The 22,102-nt window shown below is 39.4% G+C and overlaps 2 protein-coding genes and 1 long non-coding RNA gene across 7 annotated transcripts; 2 read left to right on the plus strand and 1 right to left on the minus strand.

Annotated features, from left to right (window-relative positions):
• Positions 1-372: 372 nt before the first annotated feature.
• Positions 373-7,212, plus strand: LOC106171378 (uncharacterized). 3 transcript variants are annotated; one of them, XR_015331326.1, is made up of 7 exons: positions 373-499; positions 2,954-3,000; positions 3,305-3,454; positions 4,498-4,669; positions 5,358-5,576; positions 6,070-6,905; positions 6,977-7,212. XR_015331326.1 is itself a non-coding variant. In XM_086996983.1 (6 exons), the coding sequence occupies exons 2-6, from the start codon at positions 2,980-2,982 to the stop codon at positions 6,159-6,161; spliced, it is 654 nt and encodes a 217-aa protein (XP_086853109.1). In that variant the 5' UTR covers positions 373-499; positions 2,954-2,979; the 3' UTR covers positions 6,162-7,212. The 3 variants fall into 3 exon arrangements, 2 of the variants coding, with proteins under 2 accessions (XP_086853109.1, XP_086853110.1); XM_086996983.1 differs by having other exon boundaries at positions 6,070-7,212; XM_086996984.1 differs by having other exon boundaries at positions 375-499; positions 3,317-3,454; positions 6,070-7,212.
• Positions 7,213-7,232: 20 nt separating this feature from the next.
• On the minus strand, positions 7,233-18,467 carry LOC147759533 (uncharacterized). The gene is made up of 2 exons (XR_015331327.1): positions 18,342-18,467; positions 7,233-8,446 (listed from the first exon to the last, which is right to left on the minus strand). It is a non-coding gene; the product is annotated as an uncharacterized LOC147759533 (long non-coding RNA).
• LOC106171381 (uncharacterized) lies at positions 7,829-21,583 on the plus strand. 3 transcript variants are annotated; one of them, XM_013551700.2, is made up of 5 exons: positions 7,829-8,028; positions 18,925-19,068; positions 19,442-19,613; positions 19,895-20,116; positions 21,087-21,583. In XM_013551700.2, the coding sequence occupies exons 1-5, from the start codon at positions 8,020-8,022 to the stop codon at positions 21,188-21,190; spliced, it is 651 nt and encodes a 216-aa protein (XP_013407154.1). In that variant the 5' UTR covers positions 7,829-8,019; the 3' UTR covers positions 21,191-21,583. The 3 variants fall into 3 exon arrangements, with proteins under 3 accessions (XP_013407154.1, XP_013407155.1, XP_013407153.1); XM_013551701.3 differs by lacking the exon at positions 7,829-8,028 and adding an exon at positions 17,310-17,525; XM_013551699.3 differs by lacking the exon at positions 7,829-8,028 and adding an exon at positions 18,377-18,546.
• Positions 21,584-22,102: the final 519 nt, after the last annotated feature.

Below are 22,102 nucleotides of genomic sequence, written 5' to 3' on the forward strand. Positions count from 1 at the left end.
CGGCTCCTATTAATTAGTGATTCACTGGACACAATCCATGTACAAAATTCATGTACCGGAAAAAACACGTGCAAATTTGCCTATCACCCAGTGGCGGATTTTTGAAAAAACTCACACCGATGGTCCAGTCTTGAAGTTACAATTTTGACTGGCTTAATCATATAGTTCTAAATTGTATCAAATGGCGCCGTTCGCCAAAATATATTGAAGGGCCACGTCAAGGGGGAGGGAGCGGCTTCGCATCCGTGGACCCCGCCCCCCACCCCTTCAAATAATCCTGGATCCGCCCCTGTCACCCACAAGCCGAGTAGCCTAATTCAGTGTGTTAGCGGGCATGACCAATAATAACATTGCTATAGCTGTGTATAGCGGAAGCCCATAAAGAAAACATCTTAGAAACGACCTTGACCTAGTAACAGACCAAGTCGCACTTAACTTCATCGGAATCGTGACCTTAGGAAAGTCGATCACAATTACAAGTGTAGTAGTAGGCTAAAAGGTGGGTGATCTCTTGTAAAAAATCAAATGCACAATTAGATTAGCATTAGCACGATTGAACAGGTTCTACCCCCGTGTTAAACGGATATGTCTTTTTGGGGCTTTTAATTTCTTATGCTGATGCCTTCTGTACACAAAACACAATTATGCCACAAATAAATACACGGCCTATAAATTAGCTCTCACGTTGCCAGCATATCGATCCTTCTGTTGAAGAGCTCAAGCTCTATATGAGTGCCTCTAAATAACGGCAATCCGTTTGATGCTGAGGCGGTTAAATCCTGATACATCCTGATACATTGTACACTAGTGCATATCTACTGTATTATACATGTGTACTGCATGTATACATGCCGAGAAAGGTACCAGTAGGGCCTATACCGATAATTGGGGAAGAGACGGAGACACAGACAAGCAGGTTATTTGTACATGTGTAACCCGGATGGTTACTTAATTGTGAGCGGGTAGCAAACTTGAAAACACCGAAGACATCAATGGTATCTCATGAAGATCTTTATTTGCTGACGGGCTACAATCTGGCACGCAGGCAGGGACAGTCACGACGATCTCCCGGGGTCTCTCTCCCACTAACTGAGAAGCCCTCATTTTATAGGGAATCGCTCTAAGTCCTGCGTGTCCAATCACTATCACTAAATGTGTGTAATTTATAGGAATAATAAGGGAACTAAAGGTAACATACGTGATTAATAGGAAGTATCAGAAAACTAAATACAGGGACTATATTACATTTCATAGTAGCCCTGAACACGGATATGTTCTCCGGGTAGGAAGGTTACATAACGCTCGGACCTGGGAATGGCCTCAACTGAAATTTCCCCAGGTGTAGTGACTGTTTTTGGTGGAAGAGATCAAAAGAGCGAAATGACTATAATGAGGCCAAAGTATTTCTACAATTTTAGAGTCGGCACCGGGTTTCCATTTTCTGTCATCTGGAAGGGGTGTATCTTCAATTACTTAAATAAATTACTCTACTGAGATATTTGTTTCTAATTTTGGTTTCTCTTCCGTGATTGAAAATGTGATTTAAAGGCAGAGACAAATTGTATAACACTACCGTGTTATACATGTACCGCCTGTGGTACTCATCTAGACGTTTAAGATACTTCTTAAGGATTGAAAAAAATTGATTAATTAAGGCTGACATTCTTTAAAGATAAAGCCGTCTTAAAATTTTCTAATATCCCGGGGCTGGGGATAGCACTCATGTGCGAAGTTATGTGCCGCTATATTTCCTTGTTTGCGGGTAGAGTTCTCTTTAATTTTTCTTTGGGTATATAAAGACCTGGCAAACCTACCAGAGGGTCTGAAAGCCGATGGGTGACTTTACACAAGCTTTGCTCACTTTGGTTTCGTTTTTCCAGCAGGTTCCTGAGATTATCATAGAACCATCATCAGTTGGGAATCAATCGTGCGATCTCTCTCTCTCTTCGACTGTCTCTTCTTGCCTTAATTGTTTTCTATAAGTTACGCAATAGCTTCAGTTTTGCCATAAAACCAACAAGTGTTGGCCCAGGAAGTTATAAAGAGATCTTTATAACTTCTTGGTTTGCCGAACATCGAATTGTAAGCTGACTGATGAATTACTATATAGCACTTGCCGTAAGCAAACATCGAGTCCAGGAGTAGCTACATTTGTTGTAAGGTCATAATGATGTAAAGTAAAATGCGATAAAGACTGTAACTGTGCTTCTGTGCAGCAAATTCCTGTATACCTCTTTGTATGTATTACCAGTGCTCTGATTTAACTAAATTGTTGATAGAAAATAGCAGCATGCTTTTATTGCACCTGCTTATTGAACCTTACTTAGTTACATGTAAAACGATGGGCAGATAGGCTATGTATTATGTCAAAGTTGGTGCACTCACATTATGCCTATTATTTAGATAGCGTTTCTAATATAGTATCTTAACAATAGAAAGGCTGTGGAAGGTGCGTCGAATAGGCGATAAAGAATGGGATAAGAATTCAATTGGTATTGATATGTATTGATATGTGCCAATGCGTTAAACTGTGAGTGGTAATGCTATTGGCCGCAAATGACCATTGGATCTCAGTGACCTGTCCGTAATAATATTCAAAACCTCATAGATCGTTGAAGCATTTGTTGTTTTTAGGTATACTGTTTTGATGTGCGTTTTGTTTGTGTGTGTGTGTGTGTGGGGGGGGGGGGGGGGGGAGGGGGGTTGAAGTGGCAAAAGGGAGATTTAAAAAAATCATCACAGCATAGCGTCGGAGCAATTTATAAAACATCATCCCCGGAGATAATTTTGCACAAACAGAACGGTCACTGCACAACTGAGACCAAAAGACTTTGACGTCTAGTTTGCTGGTCATCGTAGATAACTGATCCAACAACTTCGATATTCTTATTTTATTTCATCCTTAAATTTGTTGCAGAAGAATGTTAATTTTATTACCTGTTTCCTATTCCAGATTGACGACGTCCCCTCATCAACAGTATGTCGGAGCAGCAGCGTACGGTGAGTAACGAGGCACCAGCAGCCGCTGAACACAGCACAGTATTGTTATTTCTTTGCGTCAATTCAGTAAAATATGAAAGTTTTTCTTTAACAGAAAGCGTTTTTTTTTTAGATATAATACCTTCAAATGATCAAGATACACGTACAATGTTTCACGTCAGGTTGCATGATCTGTTTAACAAGATTATTGGTTGGGTTTTAATATGTATATAGACCGTGCAGAGACTTTAAAATATGATGTATGGTTTTTTGATAATTTGGGTGCTGATTAATCCTCTTCAACTCTCCTTTCTCACCTGGAAAGGTTTCATTCCAGGACGAGGCTCCACAGTTGGGCGTCTATCTCATCATACGGTATGAGTCGTCATTATATCAGAGGTTCCTCAACGATATCATAGCCGGCAGATCTGTGCTCGAGAACTACGGAGGGCGACTGACCTGTGTCGCGAGTGAGGTAAATATTGCCATCAAGAATAATCTATCGGTATTGGTAGTTTGAATAGCAGTCTGGCAGTGCAATGAATGCGATGTTTTAGTATCTATGGCCTCTGTTTCAAACACACACATACAAAACGAAAAAAAAAACTTAAGTAAATTTCCCTGCCTAAGAACTTGGTTACCAACGTTACGTGATCACATGCACACATCTTTCCCTATCAGGAACAGTATTACAGCAGTCAAAAGGAAATCCTAGTAAACTAAGCCAGGGAACTGACTTCATTTATTTATTTATTTTATTTTATTTATTTATTTTTCTTTGTGAAACCAGGGCCTGGTATCTGAAACCCGGCTCGCATTGTTTGTTTAATACTGTGTGATTAATTACTGAGGTATTTACAGCAAAACGGTGGTGGATGTTTCGAGCCTGTCTGGCCGCGTAATGATTGGTGCTTTGCATTTGTGTTTAAGTTATGACTCTTCATGACTCCTACACTGGAATTTTAACAGAAATTACAAAAAGCACTCAGAGAGTGCAGACTCCCGCTAAGGCCACTCAGTTTTTCTTGTCATTGATTATTTATTTTAAATGAACTAATTTATTAGCTAAACTCTCATTATTGGTATGAAAAAATCTACATAATTAAAAAGTAAGCAAAAATTACCAAACTCGCCCTATCTCCCAATGGTGAAAAATCCTTTAAAAATCCCTGAGTCCAGATGGTTATTCGGATCATCTCTAAAATATGATCATTTTAAATTATCTCATTTCTGACTTGTCATGAAATTTTTCATCAAATTCCATCCATTTTTTTAATAAGGCTGGTAACGAACAGTCAAACAGGCAAACCCTAAGACAAATACAGTATAACCTCTTTTTCGGAGGTATGGTTTTTCTGTGTCCCGTAATCTCTGACTTCAGAGTGCCGTCATAGAAGTGTTATACTATTATGTATGTATATATATATGTTTTGGTAACAGGTTGATTTGAGAGAATATTTCAGAGCAGTGTTTTAGCATTTCCAAACCTTTGATAGTCTGCTATCATTTCTGTTTTAGGTAGAGCTGGTTGAGAATTTCTGGCCCGGTCAGAAACTGCCGGCCATGTTGTGGTTCCCAGCAGAGGACTTGGCAGAACGCTGGCTGGCCAGTGACAAAGTGATCAAGCAGCCTGACTGGCTCAATGGTGTGGATATCATCATGGTGCCCGCCACCAGGAGAGCCGCCAGCGGTGGGTCTATTCTCTTTTTATTGTACTTTGTTTTATTACCTCCGCCAAGGAGGTTATGTTTTCACCCGTCTGTCTGTCTGTCTGTCTGTCTGTCTGTTTGTCATCAACATAACTCAAAAAGTTATAGATGAATTTCGATGGAATTTTCAGGGTAGGTCAGAAATGGGTTAACTTAGAAATGATTAGTTTTTGGTGGTGATCTGGATCAATAATCAATCAATAATCAAAAATCATAAAACTAAGTTATGGACCGATCTTGATGAAATTTTCGGGAACTGTAAGAAGTGGTCCAAGGAACAGATGATTAGTTTTTGGTGGTGATCCGGATCAATAATCAATCAATGATCAATAATCAAAAATAAAAAACTAAATCATTATAGAATGAAAATTTAGGGATGAAACGGCATTGGATGGAGACTTTGCTGCCTTGGCGGAGGTCTGCGCTCTCTGACTGCTTTTCTAGTTCTGGATTTATTTTCTCTGGTCGGTGACTAAATCGTCATTGGTATGGTATTGGTGCTTTATTGTTGCTATATATATATAAATAAGTAAAAAGAAACCTTACATTTGCATCAACTGATACCTTTCATAGATGGAACTTGTGATCCATACATTCATTTTCATTTATTGATCAATAATTAATAAGATAAGCCGCGTGTTTTATAACCATGCCTATTAACCATTGCAGATAAGAATGTTTTCTCCTTCATGGACGTCCAAGTCCGCGACGGCAAGTCATTTAAAGAGTATGTGGAGGGGTCTCTCCCCGGGGCGGAGAAGGCGAACTGCACCCCTGCTATCGCTCTGTCGCCGGAGCCGGCCAAATTGCGAGGCCCGTGGAATCCGGGGCTGGTAGTGATAAACCAGTGGAACAGCAAGGACCAGTTTTACCAGTGGTTTGAATCAGGTCAGTTTGCAAATAAAAAATGTACTTTTTTGCTTTTCCGTATTTTTGTGTGATAGACGCGTAAGGCAAACACTCGGGTCAGTTAGGTGTATGGAATTGTGCACCTGGATATTCTTTTTGAAGTTTTTTTTAAAGAACCTTTTAAAGTTATAACATTTTCATTTAAAATAAGATGGGGTCTGTTTTTAAGATTTGATTTAATAAAAAATGTTTTAACTTTAAATGATTCTTTAAAAAAACTTCATTTTGAAATTAGTTGAAAATTGTTGGAGAAAATAGCAGATAAAATTGCGTTGTCAAAATAATCGAAGATGTTGAAACCTTTTGTCCTATGTCATATTACAACATATGACGCATTGCCTTCTTTTTTTACTGTTGTTAGATATTTGCTAGATCTATGTCATATAACCAATGATTTGTAAGATCTATCTCATATGACCCCGTTTTGTTAGATCCATGTCATACAACCCTGTTTTATTTGTTTTTCGGTTAGCTGAGTACCAGCCGTGGAAAGAGAAACGCCATAGCTGTTCTGAGAGCAATTTCGTCGTATTTGAGGGGACGCCCACCTCTCCTCGGAAGTAAGCCTGAAGAAGTGTGCCTTTCATTCCACACCCGGTTTAAAGATACAATATGATAAATTGAGTAGTTTTTTATACCTGGTATTTAGGAAATGAGTCTTACCATATTCTAAAGTATCACACGGAAGCAAACGGGACTATAAGAATGACTTAGTTGACAAATTTAGGACAGCTCCAACCGAAGGGAAATAATATACACTTTAAATTTCAAAAATCAATATGGCATATCTGAAATAGCGTAACTGGAATAGCAGCTTTGAGCGAATATCTATTTGAATTAAACATCGCTCATAAATTGTGATGTTTGGATTATCAGATTAATCCGTCCATCGGCCTTCAAAATGGAAAAAAAAATGCGAAACCTAAAACCCACCGGTATATATTTTTTCTAGACTTTACTTCGGATCAGTTCTAGTTAGGTCTAAATTTCTGATTATGTAGGAGACAACTTGTGCTGATGTGAAATAGTCGGCTAACAGAGTGGTAGTATTGTACCCCCACTGCACTCAGTGCAAGATTGTGACAACATATGGTTTCATCTCGTTTACCGCTTCACTTTCGAATCTCTCTCACATCTCCGTCGTGTCGTTCCTCAACTCAGCCACTGCACTAGACTTCCAACGCATCTGATTGAAATGACAGCATTGTAAAGATATTACAACATTGCGTTTTACACAAAATATGGTATACGTTTTTTCGCTTTTGATTCAAAGGTTGAAATTGTAACTTAATTATAGATTCATTCTGAGTACCAACCGTAAAGCCCTAATGAAATAATGTGTGTATATCATGAAATCAATTTCAAGACCAGTAGATGAGTTTATCCCTCCAAATAAAACTCTTATTGTTGTTTGTCTGTTATTGTCCATGTAGAAAGATGTTATAAACATTTGATGTAATCTTATATTATGGTTGTAATGTCAAGGTTGACAATTAATGCATGCATGTGTTCACAATAGTTTGTTGAATGTGCACTCATACAATGTATTTTCTGGCTCATGCTCTTCCTTTCATGCTCTACTTTGATATGACAATAAATAATTTTGATATATAAATGGGCTGGTCAATGTGTTCATTCATTCATAAAACAACATTAAAAGGTTTTAAAAAAGACATCGGTTATCATATTCTGAAAAGATATTATCCAACTTGACCTTTGATTTTCGTCCCTGAGTTAATATAACCGACAATAGCTATTTTCAGAAGTGTTTCAGAATATCGCAAGAACGTTACCTATGCGGTGACAAAGCAAAACAAAAACATTTGCTTAAATGTAAACAATGACGCCTGCAGGAGTTTTTTTTATACAGTATATACCATAAATTTGTCATCGCTTACTCTATAAAAACTTGGACCTAAATATAAAAATAATGAATATTGGAATAATTAATAAATAAGAAATAAAATGAATAAATAAATGAATTTTTATTTCGTATTTAAAAAAAGAACTAACTAGATTAAGACGGAGGAGTCACTTCCAATATTGCTGTACATGAATCAGTACTTGGTGAGTGGAGAAATACGGTTGTGACATGCTGAAGCAGCTTCAGTAATTTCATAAACCACAGAGTATTACAGTAGAGTGGTAACGAATTAATGCTCCTAGAACTGGGTCTGTGAGTGCTATGATGATCAGAATAAATTGCTTTTGTGGGGCTCTGTAATCGATTTCCCATTCGTGTGACGTGCTGTGAAGATAGTGCCTATATAAGTTCTATTGCATCTGCCTGGAGGTCGAGTAGAGGCGGTCTATGTATTGAGAGATACAAGAACATGGTACGATAGAGATAACCGCATATTTGATCCACGTACATCGAACTAGTTATAAGGTTCAACTGATCCATCACGTATACTGTTAGATAATGGCAGCGGTAAGTGGTGGTAGCTAGTTTTCCACACACACACACACACACACACACACACACACACGGTACATTACTATTTAGTACGGTCATTTCCGCTCTTGAATGTATATCAACCATGTAAAAGCTTAGTGCTTCCTTTTATCGTAACTATTGATTTTTTAACCTAACAGTAGGCTTTGGTTATTTAACTACATACATGAAGTTTCTCGCGATGATTACTGGGGTAAAACGGATGGTAAAATTATGCTATTTAAGTGTTAGATGCTGCTGTTTCACCTTGCTGACATCGTCCGCTCTGTGTGTATAGTCCTTGCAGTCCTTGTATGGAGTCCCACGCTCTCGTGTCGTGGGTCAAAACAGCAAATAACAATCTCCCCAAGACGGGGAGTAGTACCACAAATCAGTGTCGGGATTCGATCCTTACCTAGGGAATTATAGCAATAGAATATAGAAACAGACTGTAGCATTAATATTAACATATTCGTTTTGCGCAACATATTCGTTTTGCGCGGAAAGCAAGTGCATATTTTACTGGTCGTGAGAAAATAATGGAAACTCATCAAACTAAAAAATAAAAAAACATTATGTTAAGGCTAGATCTCATCTTTGCCAAACTTCACACTTCCGCCCTCTCCCCTGTCCTTCCACTGCGTACATGGACATACTCAGACATAAAGGTCCATAAATTAGGACAGACGAATAAGGCTTATATTGTTTGTTCACCCCTGAAACATTTCCCGGGTCGCTTGAATATATCAGTGGTTGTCTAAATTGCTTATCTGATTTCAGATTGGTATGTTGTTAACGTACATGATTGTTTTACTAATACATCTCCTTTGCTTATCTTACTAGGTCGTGCATTAAATGACATTTTATAATGTTTACATTATATACTTTGAAATGGAATATCTTATCGGACACTGGCCAAAAAACTCTATACAATACAAACTGCAAGGCGTTGTTATTATATGAAATGTAGTGTTTACAACTTTGAAGTCATTGAATTGGGGTTTGAAAAATCGAAATCGTGGATAATGGCTGGAAATGATTAATTAATATGTTTACGTCATTTACACAACGCTTTCGGGTAGAGTTTTGGGATGTATGTATAACACGGTAGTGTTATACAATTTGTCTCTGCCTTTAAATCACATTTTCAATCACGGAAGAGAAACCAAAATTAGAAACAAATATCTCAGTAGAGTAATTTATTTAAGTAATTGAAGATACACCCCTTTCAGATGACAGAAAATGGAAACCCGGTGCCGACTCTAAAATTGTAGAAATACTTTGGCCTCATTATAGTCATTTCGCTCTTTTGATCTCTTCCACCAAAAACAGTCACTACACCTGGGGAAATTTCAGTTGAGGCCATTCCCAGGTCCGAGCGTTATGTAACCTTCCTACCCGGAGAACATATCCGTGTTCAGGGCTACTATGAAATGTAATATAGTCCCTGTATTTAGTTTTCTGATACTTCCTATTAATCACGTATGTTACCTTTAGTTCCCTTATTATTCCTATAAATTACACACATTTAGTGATAGTGATTGGACACGCAGGACTTAGAGCGATTCCCTATAAAATGAGGGCTTCTCAGTTAGTGGGAAAGAGACCCCGGGAGATCGTCGTGACTGTCCCTGCCTGCGTGCCAGATTGTAGCCCGTCAGCAAATAAAGATCTTCATGAGCTACCATTGATGTCTTCGGTGTTTTCAAGTTTGCTACCCGCTCAGGATTAAGTAACCAGCCGGGTTACAAGGTGGTGGAGAACACGGTTGATTCCTTCTCCCGCAGCTGAGCCAACAGCAACGTCCCCGCATGTTTTCCAGGCCAGAAAACTATTGGTCGACGCCGTTAGCAAATACCAGGCACAAAAAGGCAGGTGAGTCACGTACGTCGATTCCCGTTAAAGAGCCAACGTCTCCTCCGTCGGCACACACCTCACCGACTTCTTCCCGCTCCGCTTCACCAGCATTATCGCAACTCAACGATATCACCGACCCCACTGTTATTCAGCCTTTAGAGAGCAGCGTTTCCGACACTGAGAGCTCCACGCCCGCAGATTCTGCCAGAAATTCACCAATTCCCCCCACGTCCCCCACCGCCTGCCCACGCTGATAATATGACGGCCGATTCGCACTTGATGCCTGAGAAATTCACAGGTTCAACGCACGAAGATTACAATCGTTGGCTAGCCCATTTTAAAAATTACGCAGCATACAGAGGGTTGTCAGACGAACAACAACGTTCGGCCTTCCCTCTACTGTTGCGTGGGGCCGCCCTTGATTGGTATGATACATTACCAGAAGAGCACCGCCGTGACATGACAACAATTGAATTGGCCTTCACCCGTCGCTTTCGGCCAACTGAAAGCGCAAAATGGGTGGCAGTGTCCAATCTTTTCCACAAAACTCAATCTCCGTCCCAACCAGTCCAGGACTATATTGCAGAAATGCGACGAGAGGCGGCTAGAGTTCAACTGCCAGAAGAACAAGCAATTCAAGCCATTTTACACGGTCTGCTACCTGAAGTACGACCGTTTGTAGCGCAACATGAGCCCCATACCTTCGAAGAACTCATCGCACGCGCACGCCAGGCGGAAACAGCCATTCAACCTTCATCGTCGCCATCTGCCACGTTAACGGCCCTAAGCACGCAATTGTCCGAAATCAAGGAAAAGATTTCACAACTGTCAACTTCTCCCCCGACACCGGCCACAGTAAATCCTGTGCAGCCTACGGCGACATATCCCCAGAACCCCAATTTTCAGCGCCAACCCCCCTCTACTCATTTTCAGAATGCGTACCCTGAGTACATTCCACACGGGCAATTCCAGCAACCACGCCGCTCTCACAATGGACCTCCACCCCCTCGATTCCAGGGACGTGCTGGAGCCAGACAGCTGAATCGCAGAGGAAACAGACAATTTGCCATGAATCAAGAGACACCAAGCTGTAACGGCTGTGGTATGTCGCATTTACGTAAATTTTGCCCCGCTTCTCATTTAACGTGTAGAAATTGCGGTAGAATTGGTCATTTAGCTAGGGTCTGCCGTTCTGGTAGGCGCCAATGACGGTTAAAAGCACGAAAAAACGAAAAGGCTGTCGGTACACTGTCAAATTCTGTTAAACAAAATTCTATTTTTATTTCGGCACAAAACTGTAGAATAGACACATTGGTAGATACAGGTGCTTCTGTTTCATGTATATCAAAAGACGTTTTGCATAAAATGGGTATTTCACTATCTCAGTTAGCTCCGCCTTCTCATTTGAAAACGATTATAGGCGTAGGTGGTGTATCCCAAAATATTTTAGGTGTGTTACGTGTCCAATTTTACATTGGCAAAGCAAAATTTACTCACAATTTTCAAGTTATACCAAAACTCACTCGTCCTGCTATTTTGGGCCTTGATTTCCTCCATAATCATGGAGCCACTCTCAATTTGTCCACCCAGGAATTGATCTTGCGTAACCCCGACATTACAGTCCCCTTTACCGTTTCTGACCAATTGGGCCTCGCACGCAATACATCCACTGTCACCATTGCGCCCCACACGGAACAATTAGTACGTGTGCATGTCTCTCGCGTTCACCTAAAATCCCAAGTGTCAACTCTTGTTTTATTGGAACCGACCAACATTGTTTCTACGTTATTAGGCGCATCTTCAGTGAATGCTTTGTCAACGCGATATTGCTTTTACCGTATGGCAAATGTGACTCCTAATGCTATCACAATACGTCGCAATACTATTTTGGCCAAAGCGTCCCGTATTGATTCATCTATGGTAAATCAAATTGATTTCACTTCCAGCCCCGCCCCTCCAATCCCTCCTGCTTCCCCTCAAAACAAGCAAGCGGCTCTCTCTCTCGGCATTCCCTTTGATCTCACTCATCTTTCTCAAAATCAGCAGAATCAACTGTTATGTCTTATTGGTAGCAACAAAGACATTTTTGCCTCAGATTTATCTGAAATTGGTCACGTTCCCCTCTACAAACATACTATTGAAACAGATGGGCATCCTCCGATTGCGCAACGATTTTATAGGGCCAGTCCTCAAGCCAAAGCAGAGATTGATCGTCAGATAGATAAGATGCTACGGCACGATATCATAGAACCATCTACTTCACCTTGGAGTAGCCCCGTGGTCCTAGTGAAAAAGAAACAGGGTGATTTTCGATTTGCTATTGATTATCGGAAATTGAATGCCGTTACCAAAACAATCAGCTTCCCCCTCCCTCGTTTAGAGGACATTTTTGACTCTGTTGCCGACTCCAAAGCTACCTACTTTTCCCTTATGGACATCAATACAGCTTTTTGGACGGTAGGTTTGTCTGACGATTCAAAGGAAAAATCAGCTTTTGTTACGCATAGTGGTCAATATCAGTTCAAACGTATGGCGTTTGGTTTGAAAAATGCTCCTTCTTCGTATCAGTACCTTTTGAGCAACTTATTTCGGCACCTAAATTGGAAATCAGTCATCATTTACATCGATGACATCCTGTCATACTCAAAAACATTCGAGGAACACCTTTTGCACCTCCAAGAAGTCTTCCATATTCTTCGTCAGGCGAATCTCAAATTAAAACCATCCAAATGCACATTTGCCATGCCTAAAGTACTTTATCTCGGTCATTACGTTTCAAAACAAGGAATTGAAGTTGACCCCTCCAAAACGGAAGCTGTGAAAACTTTCCCACAACCCAAAAATGTCAAGCAAGTGCGTAGTTTTCTTGGTCTCTGTAATTGGTACAGACGATTTATCAAAGGCTTCAGCACTATTGCAAAACCTCTCAATGCATTGTTGCAAAAAGATGTGAAATTTCAATGGTCAGAGGAGTGTGAAACAGCATTCACCACACTCAAGCATAGGCTTATTAACCCGCCTATTCTGAAGTTCCCCGACATGTCCAAACCTTTCATCCTAACGACTGATGCGTCAGGTCACGCTCTTGGTTACATATTAGGGCAATTAGATGATTCAGGAAGGGAAACGGTCATATGCTATGGTGGCCGCTCATTAACTCCAGCTGAGAAACTGTACCCAATTACGCAACTTGAATGCTTAGCTGTGCTTGAAGGAGTGAGAACGTATCAAACGTATCTACTGAATCAGCCATTCGTCATTTACACAGATCATCAGGCTTTGAAATGGCTGAAACAAGTTAAGCATACTACCCCTCGTTTGATTAGATGGGCCTTAGCTTTACAAGAGTATGATTACACAATTCATCATCGCCCTGGTGACAAAAATCCCGCTGACGCTTTGTCCCGCCGAGATTATGATGCCCCAGTCCCCAAAGTCACCGATGATGATTCCCCGTTGCTAGGGAAAGCCAAAGATGAAAACGAGGCGCCCGTGCGCACCATAGTTGAGCAACCTCCAATTCCGTCATCTACTGTTCATATCCTTACTGAGATCATTAGTGAAACACAACCTGATGTTTTCTCCGCTATTAGTCACTCAGACAAAGATAGTTTATCTCAATTAGCCCTTGCTCAAAGACAATGCGCTGATTTTCAACACATAATCAGTTACCTTGAGACAGACACGCTACCTAGCGATCCCAAATTGGCGAGGAAAACGGTCTATGAGTCTGACCAGTACATAATGGATGGTGATCTCCTGTTCCATATTTATCAACCTCGATCAAAGAACGCTAGTTTGGCAGACAAGAAAATTATACGCCAATTAGCGGTGCCTACACCTTACAGGGATGATGTTTTACACGCATATCATGATAGCTTAGCAGCAGGTGCTCATTTTGCCTTTGATAGGAGTTATGAGTTGATCAGGCACAGATTCTACTGGCCTCGCATGTACTCTGAAATTATGCAATATGTCAAAACATGTGAACCCTGTCAAAAGGCGAAACGTCATCACGGTCAACGGCCTGCTCCGTTACAACCCCTTCCCATTGTAGGTGTGTGGGACAGACTACATATGGACATACTGGGTCCCTTACCTAAATCGACAGAAGGTTACAAGTATATTCTTTTAGTGGTCTGTTCTTTCTCAGCTTGGCCAGAAGCGTTCCCTCTCAGAACTCAAACTGCTGAGGAAATAGCTCACGTTTTGTACTCTGAAATCTTTTGTCGTTTTGGAGCGCCCCGAGTGATTGTGTCCGATAGAGGTCGGAATTTTACGTCCCTGTTGATCCAGACATTGAGTGACCTGTTTCATGTCAAACGTTCACTAACCTCAGCCTATCACCCGGCCTCAAACGCAGTCGTTGAAAGAAACAATCAATCCATTGCGCAATCCCTTAGAATTTATTGCAATGAAGCCCAGGATAACTGGCCTTCCATTCTTCCAGGAGTTATGATGGCTCTCAGAGCAACGCCAGCTACAGAATCGACCGAGTTTTCCCCTTTTCATTTAATGTTTGGGAGAGAAATGAACACCCCCCTTGAGTCCATTCTGAAACCCCCGGATCACTTGCCTTCCTCCGTAGAAGATTACATTGACAATATTCAAAGAAATTTGGAAACAGCACGAAAGATAGCCCACGACAATAGATTACGCGCACAAGGAAAATACACGCGTAATTTTGACCGCACAGCAAATCCGCCCCCTTTCCATATAGGTGACAGAGTATTGTTGAAGTGGTCACGTGTCAAACCGGGAAAGAGCCCCAAATTGACTTCAAAATTTGTTGGACCTTACTACATAACAGACAGAGTGTCTAGTTATACATTTTTGTTGCGTGACTGCAAAAATAACAAAGCGCACCCGTCACCCATTCATGCCAATCGGTTGAAATTGTACAAAGATCCACAAGATCGCCCCTTGAGACCACAGCAGCCGTTACCCATTCCCAATCAGGCTGACCCTGCCCCGGCACCACCGGCTGATGAGCCACCCCCAGTGCCCGATGAATGGTTCGATGTTGAAAAGCTACTGAAGTGTAAAAACATACGCGGCGTCAAACATTACTTAGTGAAGTGGAAAGGATATACCCCAACTTGGGAGCCCCACTTTAACGTTGCGCCTTCCTTGATCAGAGAATTCCATATCCATAAAACCCTCAGTGGGAAAAGTCGCAAAAGATAAGTCCCTTCATTAGGCATGGTTATTATTCTACGTAGACCTATTTCGAGTTTAACGGTCCCAGCTATTTCAATGTGATATTTTAAACCTGTTATATCATGGTTTATTCTACCCCTACTGATTTTCCTGGTCATACGGTAATCAGCGGTACGTCACGAACTTATTATAGCAGTGATTAAGAAACAATTGCCGTCCCTTTAGCATCTATTCCACATGCTATGTATTCTTATGAAAATTGCGATAAAGTTTGATTAGACAAGTACTTCAAAGATTAATGTTACAGTTTCGCGCTCATGCACCTTAAACACGTATTTGCGACATGAAGATAACAGTTCGGGCGCTCGAGATTCTCCGTGCGTTCGGTGACACGCACACATGTTCATAGTAATTATCAGTACCAAATTCGAAATTAGATGATTTACATACTAGTGGGCCCACATGAGGGATTCCTAGCGTCATCCGTTTCATCTGAGCCGGCTACTCTACTTTCTACTAACACGCACTTATCTCTTCAAAAGATGAAACTGATGCACGCATGAGAGTCACCTCACAGTATGTACCATCGAAACCTCTGTCTAGGTTTAAGTTACTGCCGAAGATTTGCATAGTCAGCTTGTTGATGATGATGATACCCGTTACGAAAGCGTTATACCATGAAGATAAAGTTATCCACCGCGTTAATTACGGTACCATATGTATTTACACCTATAGGGAAGATATTGCCTTCCGCTGAATTTTGGTCTCATACGTATGAATTAACCATGCCTGATTTTACCGTAAAGAGTCTCCCAACTTTCTTTGTCCCTTTTAAAGTCATTGGGTATAACTATTTCCTATATAAATTGCGGATTGAAGCACTTGATATTCTTGTTTAGGTAACTTCTTGCCTTCAGTCTTCACGTTTTTCGTGCTTTTTAATGATTAATAATTTAATAATTTAATGATTTAGTACTATATCAAAGACATATTTATTGTAGGGGCAAAGTTTATTCTGCGACATATAACAACCTTATTTCATGCCTATTCCTTAACTCTTTGGATATAGTATTTTACCGGTTAAATGCATTTTTCGTTATGAACTTACTTGATGTTTATTTCTAGTGTTTATTGTGTCACTCTTTATTAATGCATATTAATGTATACTGGTTTAATGGACTTTACTTAGCTATAAATATGTATATGAGATGTCCTTATTTTTAATCACGTCTATTTTCCATTACTATCTTTTATGATGCCGCACTCCTGAACGTGATTCTTTATTTGATGGTCATTTGTCCACGCCAGGAATCTCCAACTGTTATCAACTTAACCACTTTTGTTGTGTTTCTTTACTTATAGTTTTTAAGTGTTTTCTAGTGTTTTTGTTTTGGCCGGAGGCCAAACTTCTCGCGGACGGAAGGTCATATAACACGGTAGTGTTATACAATTTGTCTCTGCCTTTAAATCACATTTTCAATCACGGAAGAGAAACCAAAATTAGAAACAAATATCTCAGTAGAGTAATTTATTTAAGTAATTGAAGATACACCCCTTTCAGATGACAGAAAATGGAAACCCGGTGCCGACTCTAAAATTGTAGAAATACTTTGGCCTCATTATAGTCATTTCGCTCTTTTGATCTCTTCCACCAAAAACAGTCACTACACCTGGGGAAATTTCAGTTGAGGCCATTCCCAGGTCCGAGCGTTATGTAACCTTCCTACCCGGAGAACATATCCGTGTTCAGGGCTACTATGAAATGTAATATAGTCCCTGTATTTAGTTTTCTGATACTTCCTATTAATCACGTATGTTACCTTTAGTTCCCTTATTATTCCTATAAATTACACACATTTAGTGATAGTGATTGGACACGCAGGACTTAGAGCGATTCCCTATAAAATGAGGGCTTCTCAGTTAGTGGGAAAGAGACCCCGGGAGATCGTCGTGACTGTCCCTGCCTGCGTGCCAGATTGTAGCCCGTCAGCAAATAAAGATCTTCATGAGCTACCATTGATGTCTTCGGTGTTTTCAAGTTTGCTACCCGCTCAGGATTAAGTAACCAGCCGGGTTACATATGGATAAAGTGAAATAGGCAGCAACCAGTAAGAACGTTTTGAACTTCATCACAGCGTCATGGGATATTTCGCGCCATTAATTGACCTCCTATATTTGCAAACATGAAACGTGCGTTTTATAACATATATCCCACTGAGTCAGAGAGCCATTGAGGAGAGGAAGACTTAGTACAAGATGTTCTCGCTCCCGGACACCTGAGCTAATCTAAACACTATCTCGTTTAATGGTTCCTAGAGTTAATTGCTGTATGCTGACAAAACCTACGTGTGTTTAAACGAATGTACGTCGAATTTTAAATTTCTGTTTTAAATTACTCGAATATTCATCGTGATTCCTATTGGAAATTCCCTGAAGTTCCAGTGCACTGAGAAGTGTTGCCAAGTATATTGTATCAGGTAAATCATGCGATTATGCACACAGGCAGCGAGGCCTCTTGGTGAAATTTCACGATGATTAGCAATCTTATTGACGATACTTTCGAATTCTGTCAATGCGTGATGGGATATTTGTGTAGGGCGGATATACATTCAAGCAGAACGGTTTACCAGCAAAAGGTCGCACATCAAAACCATCCTAGCAGCCGTCACTGCAGAGACAGATCCATAAAGAGAACGAGGATAAAATAACAAAATCGAACACTTTCGATTTACATGGAATGAGCTTAGACAGCTGACTAAATTAAAAACGAGTGGACCCCGCTTCACATCTTTATCAACCAGTAATCAACAGATCCCTTGATAATCTCTTTACCCTCACTGACATGTTGTCCGGAACCGCGCAAATTTTAGATATGAATGTAATTTAGAAATGGGCTCGTTATACGGACACCGTTGGAAACTTTTAGTTCGGATAACGCGTTAATATTACATACCAGGTTCGTGGTCAAAATAGTTACGTGTAAATCGCTATGAGGAAATCCAACACTGACAACGATAACCAGTTTCAATCATTTAATGTTCACTCGTTGCTTGCTCAGGTACATTCTGATGATATGTTGAATATTACACCCTATAGTATCTAACCAAGACAATGGCTTCATGAACTTCCTAATCAATAGCTTCTTAATCAGAATAGTAAACAAGCCTACTCTGCCTCTTTACACTTTACCTAACGTATTATGAGGAGTTAAGCCTACAGTAAAAAGTTATTACGGAAATTGCCTGTGAATTATTTGATGTCTCCGACAATGTGAATAAAAGCTGAAGACTTACCGGTATATCATAATATTTACAACGCAACAGATATTGTGCAACCTCTACACAATCGTGCTGCCTTCATGTCATGTTGTATCACTTCAAGTTGACATTGGTCTGTCAGTAGTGATTACTTGTTAAACTGCCTTACCAAAGGACAGCTGAAAACGCACTGAAAGCTCAAATTAGAGTGCAGATGAATGTCGATCTAATCGCAAAGCAGGTCGTTATCTTGACTGAGATTTTTTAGTATATCCAATCATTTTTCAGAGTGATGTGTACTAGAAACGCCCAGTCATTTCTGGGTTAACTATGAGGCATGTTACATGCTACAGAGGCATATGGGTTTTATTATCTAATATTCATTGTTGTTAAAAAATTGCTAGATGCCTTGATGCCATATTTCACAACAGAAGAAATTATTCCCCTGTGCAATCTTACAGTAGAATCCAAATACTTAATATACGGCTATATACTCGTACAGCGTATGCATAGACGTTCCCTTTGAACGCAGGCTTGCTGTATGGTTTTACAATATTGATTTGCTTCCTTCCTTAATGCAAAATGAGAATATTTTACGTGTATTTTTTTCTTTCTTTAGAACCAAATTGGCCAGACACCGTGGGGAGTATATATGTTTATCTCCTACAAAGCATCCCTCGTGGATTACTTTATAAAGGATCTCGAGGAGGGAAAGCTGATGTTCCAGAAATGCGGTGGTGAAATCACGTGTATATCACGAGAGGTATAACAAAGCACTCTCAAAATCAGCAGTTCTTACAGTCGCAGTATCGCATAATATGCTTTATAGAAATGAAAAAAAAAAAAGAAGACGGACCTTTAAAATCATCGTTTTGGATTCTATCAGTTGTCATGTTGATTTGCACCTCAGTGAATGATCTATATGTTTCATAAATTGTTACCAAAATTAAAAAACATCAACATTGATTTCAAGCTGTTATTCACTGCTGTGATCCGGACCGCCACATATTTCAGGTTCTCAATACTTTCTTTCACTTGCTTTAATTGTCCACCGTAAAATTTAAGTCCCTAGGTCAAGAAGAAAAAAGATAAATTCTGACATTTATAACAGGGAAGGAGGAATCTCTTCATTTCAGCTCCATGAAATTGAAGGCAAGTGGAAACGTGACATGGTGATAGCCGTGCTATGGTTTCCGGACGTCGCACGTGCCCAGAAATGGCTGATAAATGACCCGATCGCGCAGAGTCCTGACTGGCTGGAAGGTGCAGAAATAGTAGTACTGCCGATTGCAAAGGAACCGCCCTCAGGTTTGTGCCACTATTTATGCAATGGTGCTTGGTTGCTGTGACCTATTTTCAGTGGTAATAGAATGTCTTTTTGTTCTCTTAAGTAAGCCTAAGTAGGCCTATGTAGTTGTTCCGTGGACAGTTATTTTCGTAAGAGCCGGTATTTACAACTTTTACAACATGTAAAGATTGTCTTCATTGCTGAACTAAAAAATCACACAAAATTGTTCAAGAGCGTATTGACATATTTTCCTTGTGATTGTAAACAGAAACTACATATTGGCCGTTTCAACATTTTACAGAGAAAAAGATGTTCCTTTTCATCGACCTAGAGATTCATGACGCAGCAAAATTTCATCAGTATATGGAGACGCTGCAGCCGAGTCTAGAGGACGTGGGCTGCACTCCCACCGTGGTGGTCACTCCTACCCCGGTCAACTCTCGTGGTGACCAATGGGTCCCGCGGTTTGTAGTGGTCCATCAGTGGGACAACATGGAAAACTTCAACAATTTCTACAATTCTGGTATGTTATACCGTAACAGTTGTTACACCACAGCTATGACCTTACGACTGAATGATTTCTGCTAAACAAAATATTAATATGAAACTTCAAGTATGACGTTGTTATAGCAACATTTCTTTTTATAATAACAATCACGCGTGCTTTTACGTTATCAACCTTAGTTACCATTCCGTGTCATAAAGATAATGCAGTAGGTATGAGGTTCACAACTTGATTTGTTTTTCATTGTTACTCGCAAAATGAAAAATCAAGGTCTAATGAAACTAGCATCACTCATTTCGCACAATTACATCAACAAATAATAAAATTAGAAAAAAATAATGAAATAATAATAATAATAAGTTTATAAAAACATAGCAAACAAAAGGTTAAAACTTTACAGATAAATGAAGGGTATACAATAAAATCAAAATGAGTTCCAAAGTAAAACACAGACCTCTAAAAATTAGATAAAGAAAACGGATAAAGGTGTTTTTGAAACGTTCTGTCCTGATTTTTGGTACATTGAAATTAGACTGTTATGTCCTAGCTTTATGTAAGTTTTGGAGCATGGAGCATAAGAGGTAACTTTGCTTGTCCTTGTCGTTCTTTATTTCCTTGAAGAAAGATTTGCAGAGTTCCATGTGTGAGTTCTCTCGACTGAATAGAATCTATTATTTTGCATTGGGGTGTGCAATAAATATGAAATGATGATGATGATGATGATGACAAAAAGAAGAAGTATACATATTTATACACATCGTAGTTGTTATTATAGCTGTTTACCTTTTTTCAAATTGAAGATATTACTAAATTTTACAATTATTGATGAAAAAGGACAAGGCAATAACTCAGTTGGAAATTTAAATAGCTAGTCTTTTATCATACATGACATGTTGTTTCTTTCCAACATCAATTATCCTAAGTTTCAAATGTACTGTTAGACGTTAAGGCTGTCTCTTCGTCTACATAGAATATCTCACTTTTCCAGAAGAATATCGACCATTAAAAGACCTAAGACACAGCTGCGCACAGAGCAACATGGTTTTATTCTCCAACGACGTGTCCATAGCAACGCAGGCCTCGCCATCGTGACCTCTCTTCGAAATTCTAGCCGTATTTATCAGACGTATTTATCAGGTTGCGCGCTGAACGAAGATAATGTAAGAGACTTCTAATGGGCAGGAAGAAAGATAAATGTTAATACTTTATAAAGATATAAATATGAAAATCTTTTCTTAAAAAATCTATGGAGATTGTGGTTGTTCACCTGCAACCCCCCCAGGTTGCCGACACACACGCCATCGCGCAGGTGGCCTTTAACAAGCACATGCTGACGCTAATTGTGTTTGAATTTTGTGACATTTGGTGGAGTCTTTTTAATGTTATGGTCATTTTTACCCATGTGAAAATCACTGTGAAACGTCAGATTTCCGAAATTTGAGGGTGTGCATACTTTGAATTTAAATAAATGGTATAAAATACGAATATCTTCATTGGTGTTTTAGCTTTTTCTGTAACATAAGTCACGTTAGAGATGGTATCTAAAATAAAGAAGTTTGTAAAAACACATGAAATTAAAAGTGGGACATCCTTTTTGACCAAGTGTTTATTGAGGAAAGTACTGCATTAATAATAATAATAATAATAATAATAATAATAATAATAAATTTTATTTAAAAAGGGTAAAACATGTTAAATGTACGTACCTGTCTTCCACATGGACCTTTTAGAGGAGTTAGAATAAATTGTACTATAATAAATGTTTTTAAAAAGTAAAAATAAATAAATAAAACAATTATAATAATGAAGTTAATTTTAAATAAAAATAAATTTATTAAAAACATTGTGTTAGTAAAAAAAACTAAAAACTACATAACGTAATAAGTATATCCATGAAATCTACTTTTGAATTTTTAATATAATTCTTAAAGTATCCAAGTCTTCGTAGATTTTAACTTCAGAGGTAAGACAGTTTTATATATCAATCGAAGTCCAATGATGAAC

Source organism: Lingula anatina, chromosome 10, assembly GCF_051362555.1.
Source record: "Lingula anatina isolate TDL-2025a chromosome 10, LinAna3.0, whole genome shotgun sequence".
NCBI lineage: Eukaryota > Metazoa > Brachiopoda > Lingulata > Lingulida > Lingulidae > Lingula > Lingula anatina.

Bases quoted from the DNA above. Each gene is read 5' to 3' on its own strand.
- LOC106171378 (XM_086996983.1), top strand. From the start codon at position 2,980: ATGTCGGAGCAGCAGCGTACG. The intron at 3,001-3,304 runs GTGAGTAACGAG...TCACCTGGAAAG, and splicing joins TGTCGGAGCAGCAGCGTACG to GTTTCATTCCAGGACGAGGC. The intron at 3,455-4,497 runs GTAAATATTGCC...TTTCTGTTTTAG, and splicing joins TGACCTGTGTCGCGAGTGAG to GTAGAGCTGGTTGAGAATTT.
- LOC106171381 (XM_013551699.3), top strand. From the start codon at position 18,520: ATGAATGTCGATCTAATCGCAAAGCAG. The intron at 19,069-19,441 runs GTATAACAAAGC...TCTTCATTTCAG, and splicing joins TCACGTGTATATCACGAGAG to CTCCATGAAATTGAAGGCAA. The intron at 20,117-21,086 runs GTATGTTATACC...TCACTTTTCCAG, and splicing joins CAACAATTTCTACAATTCTG to AAGAATATCGACCATTAAAA.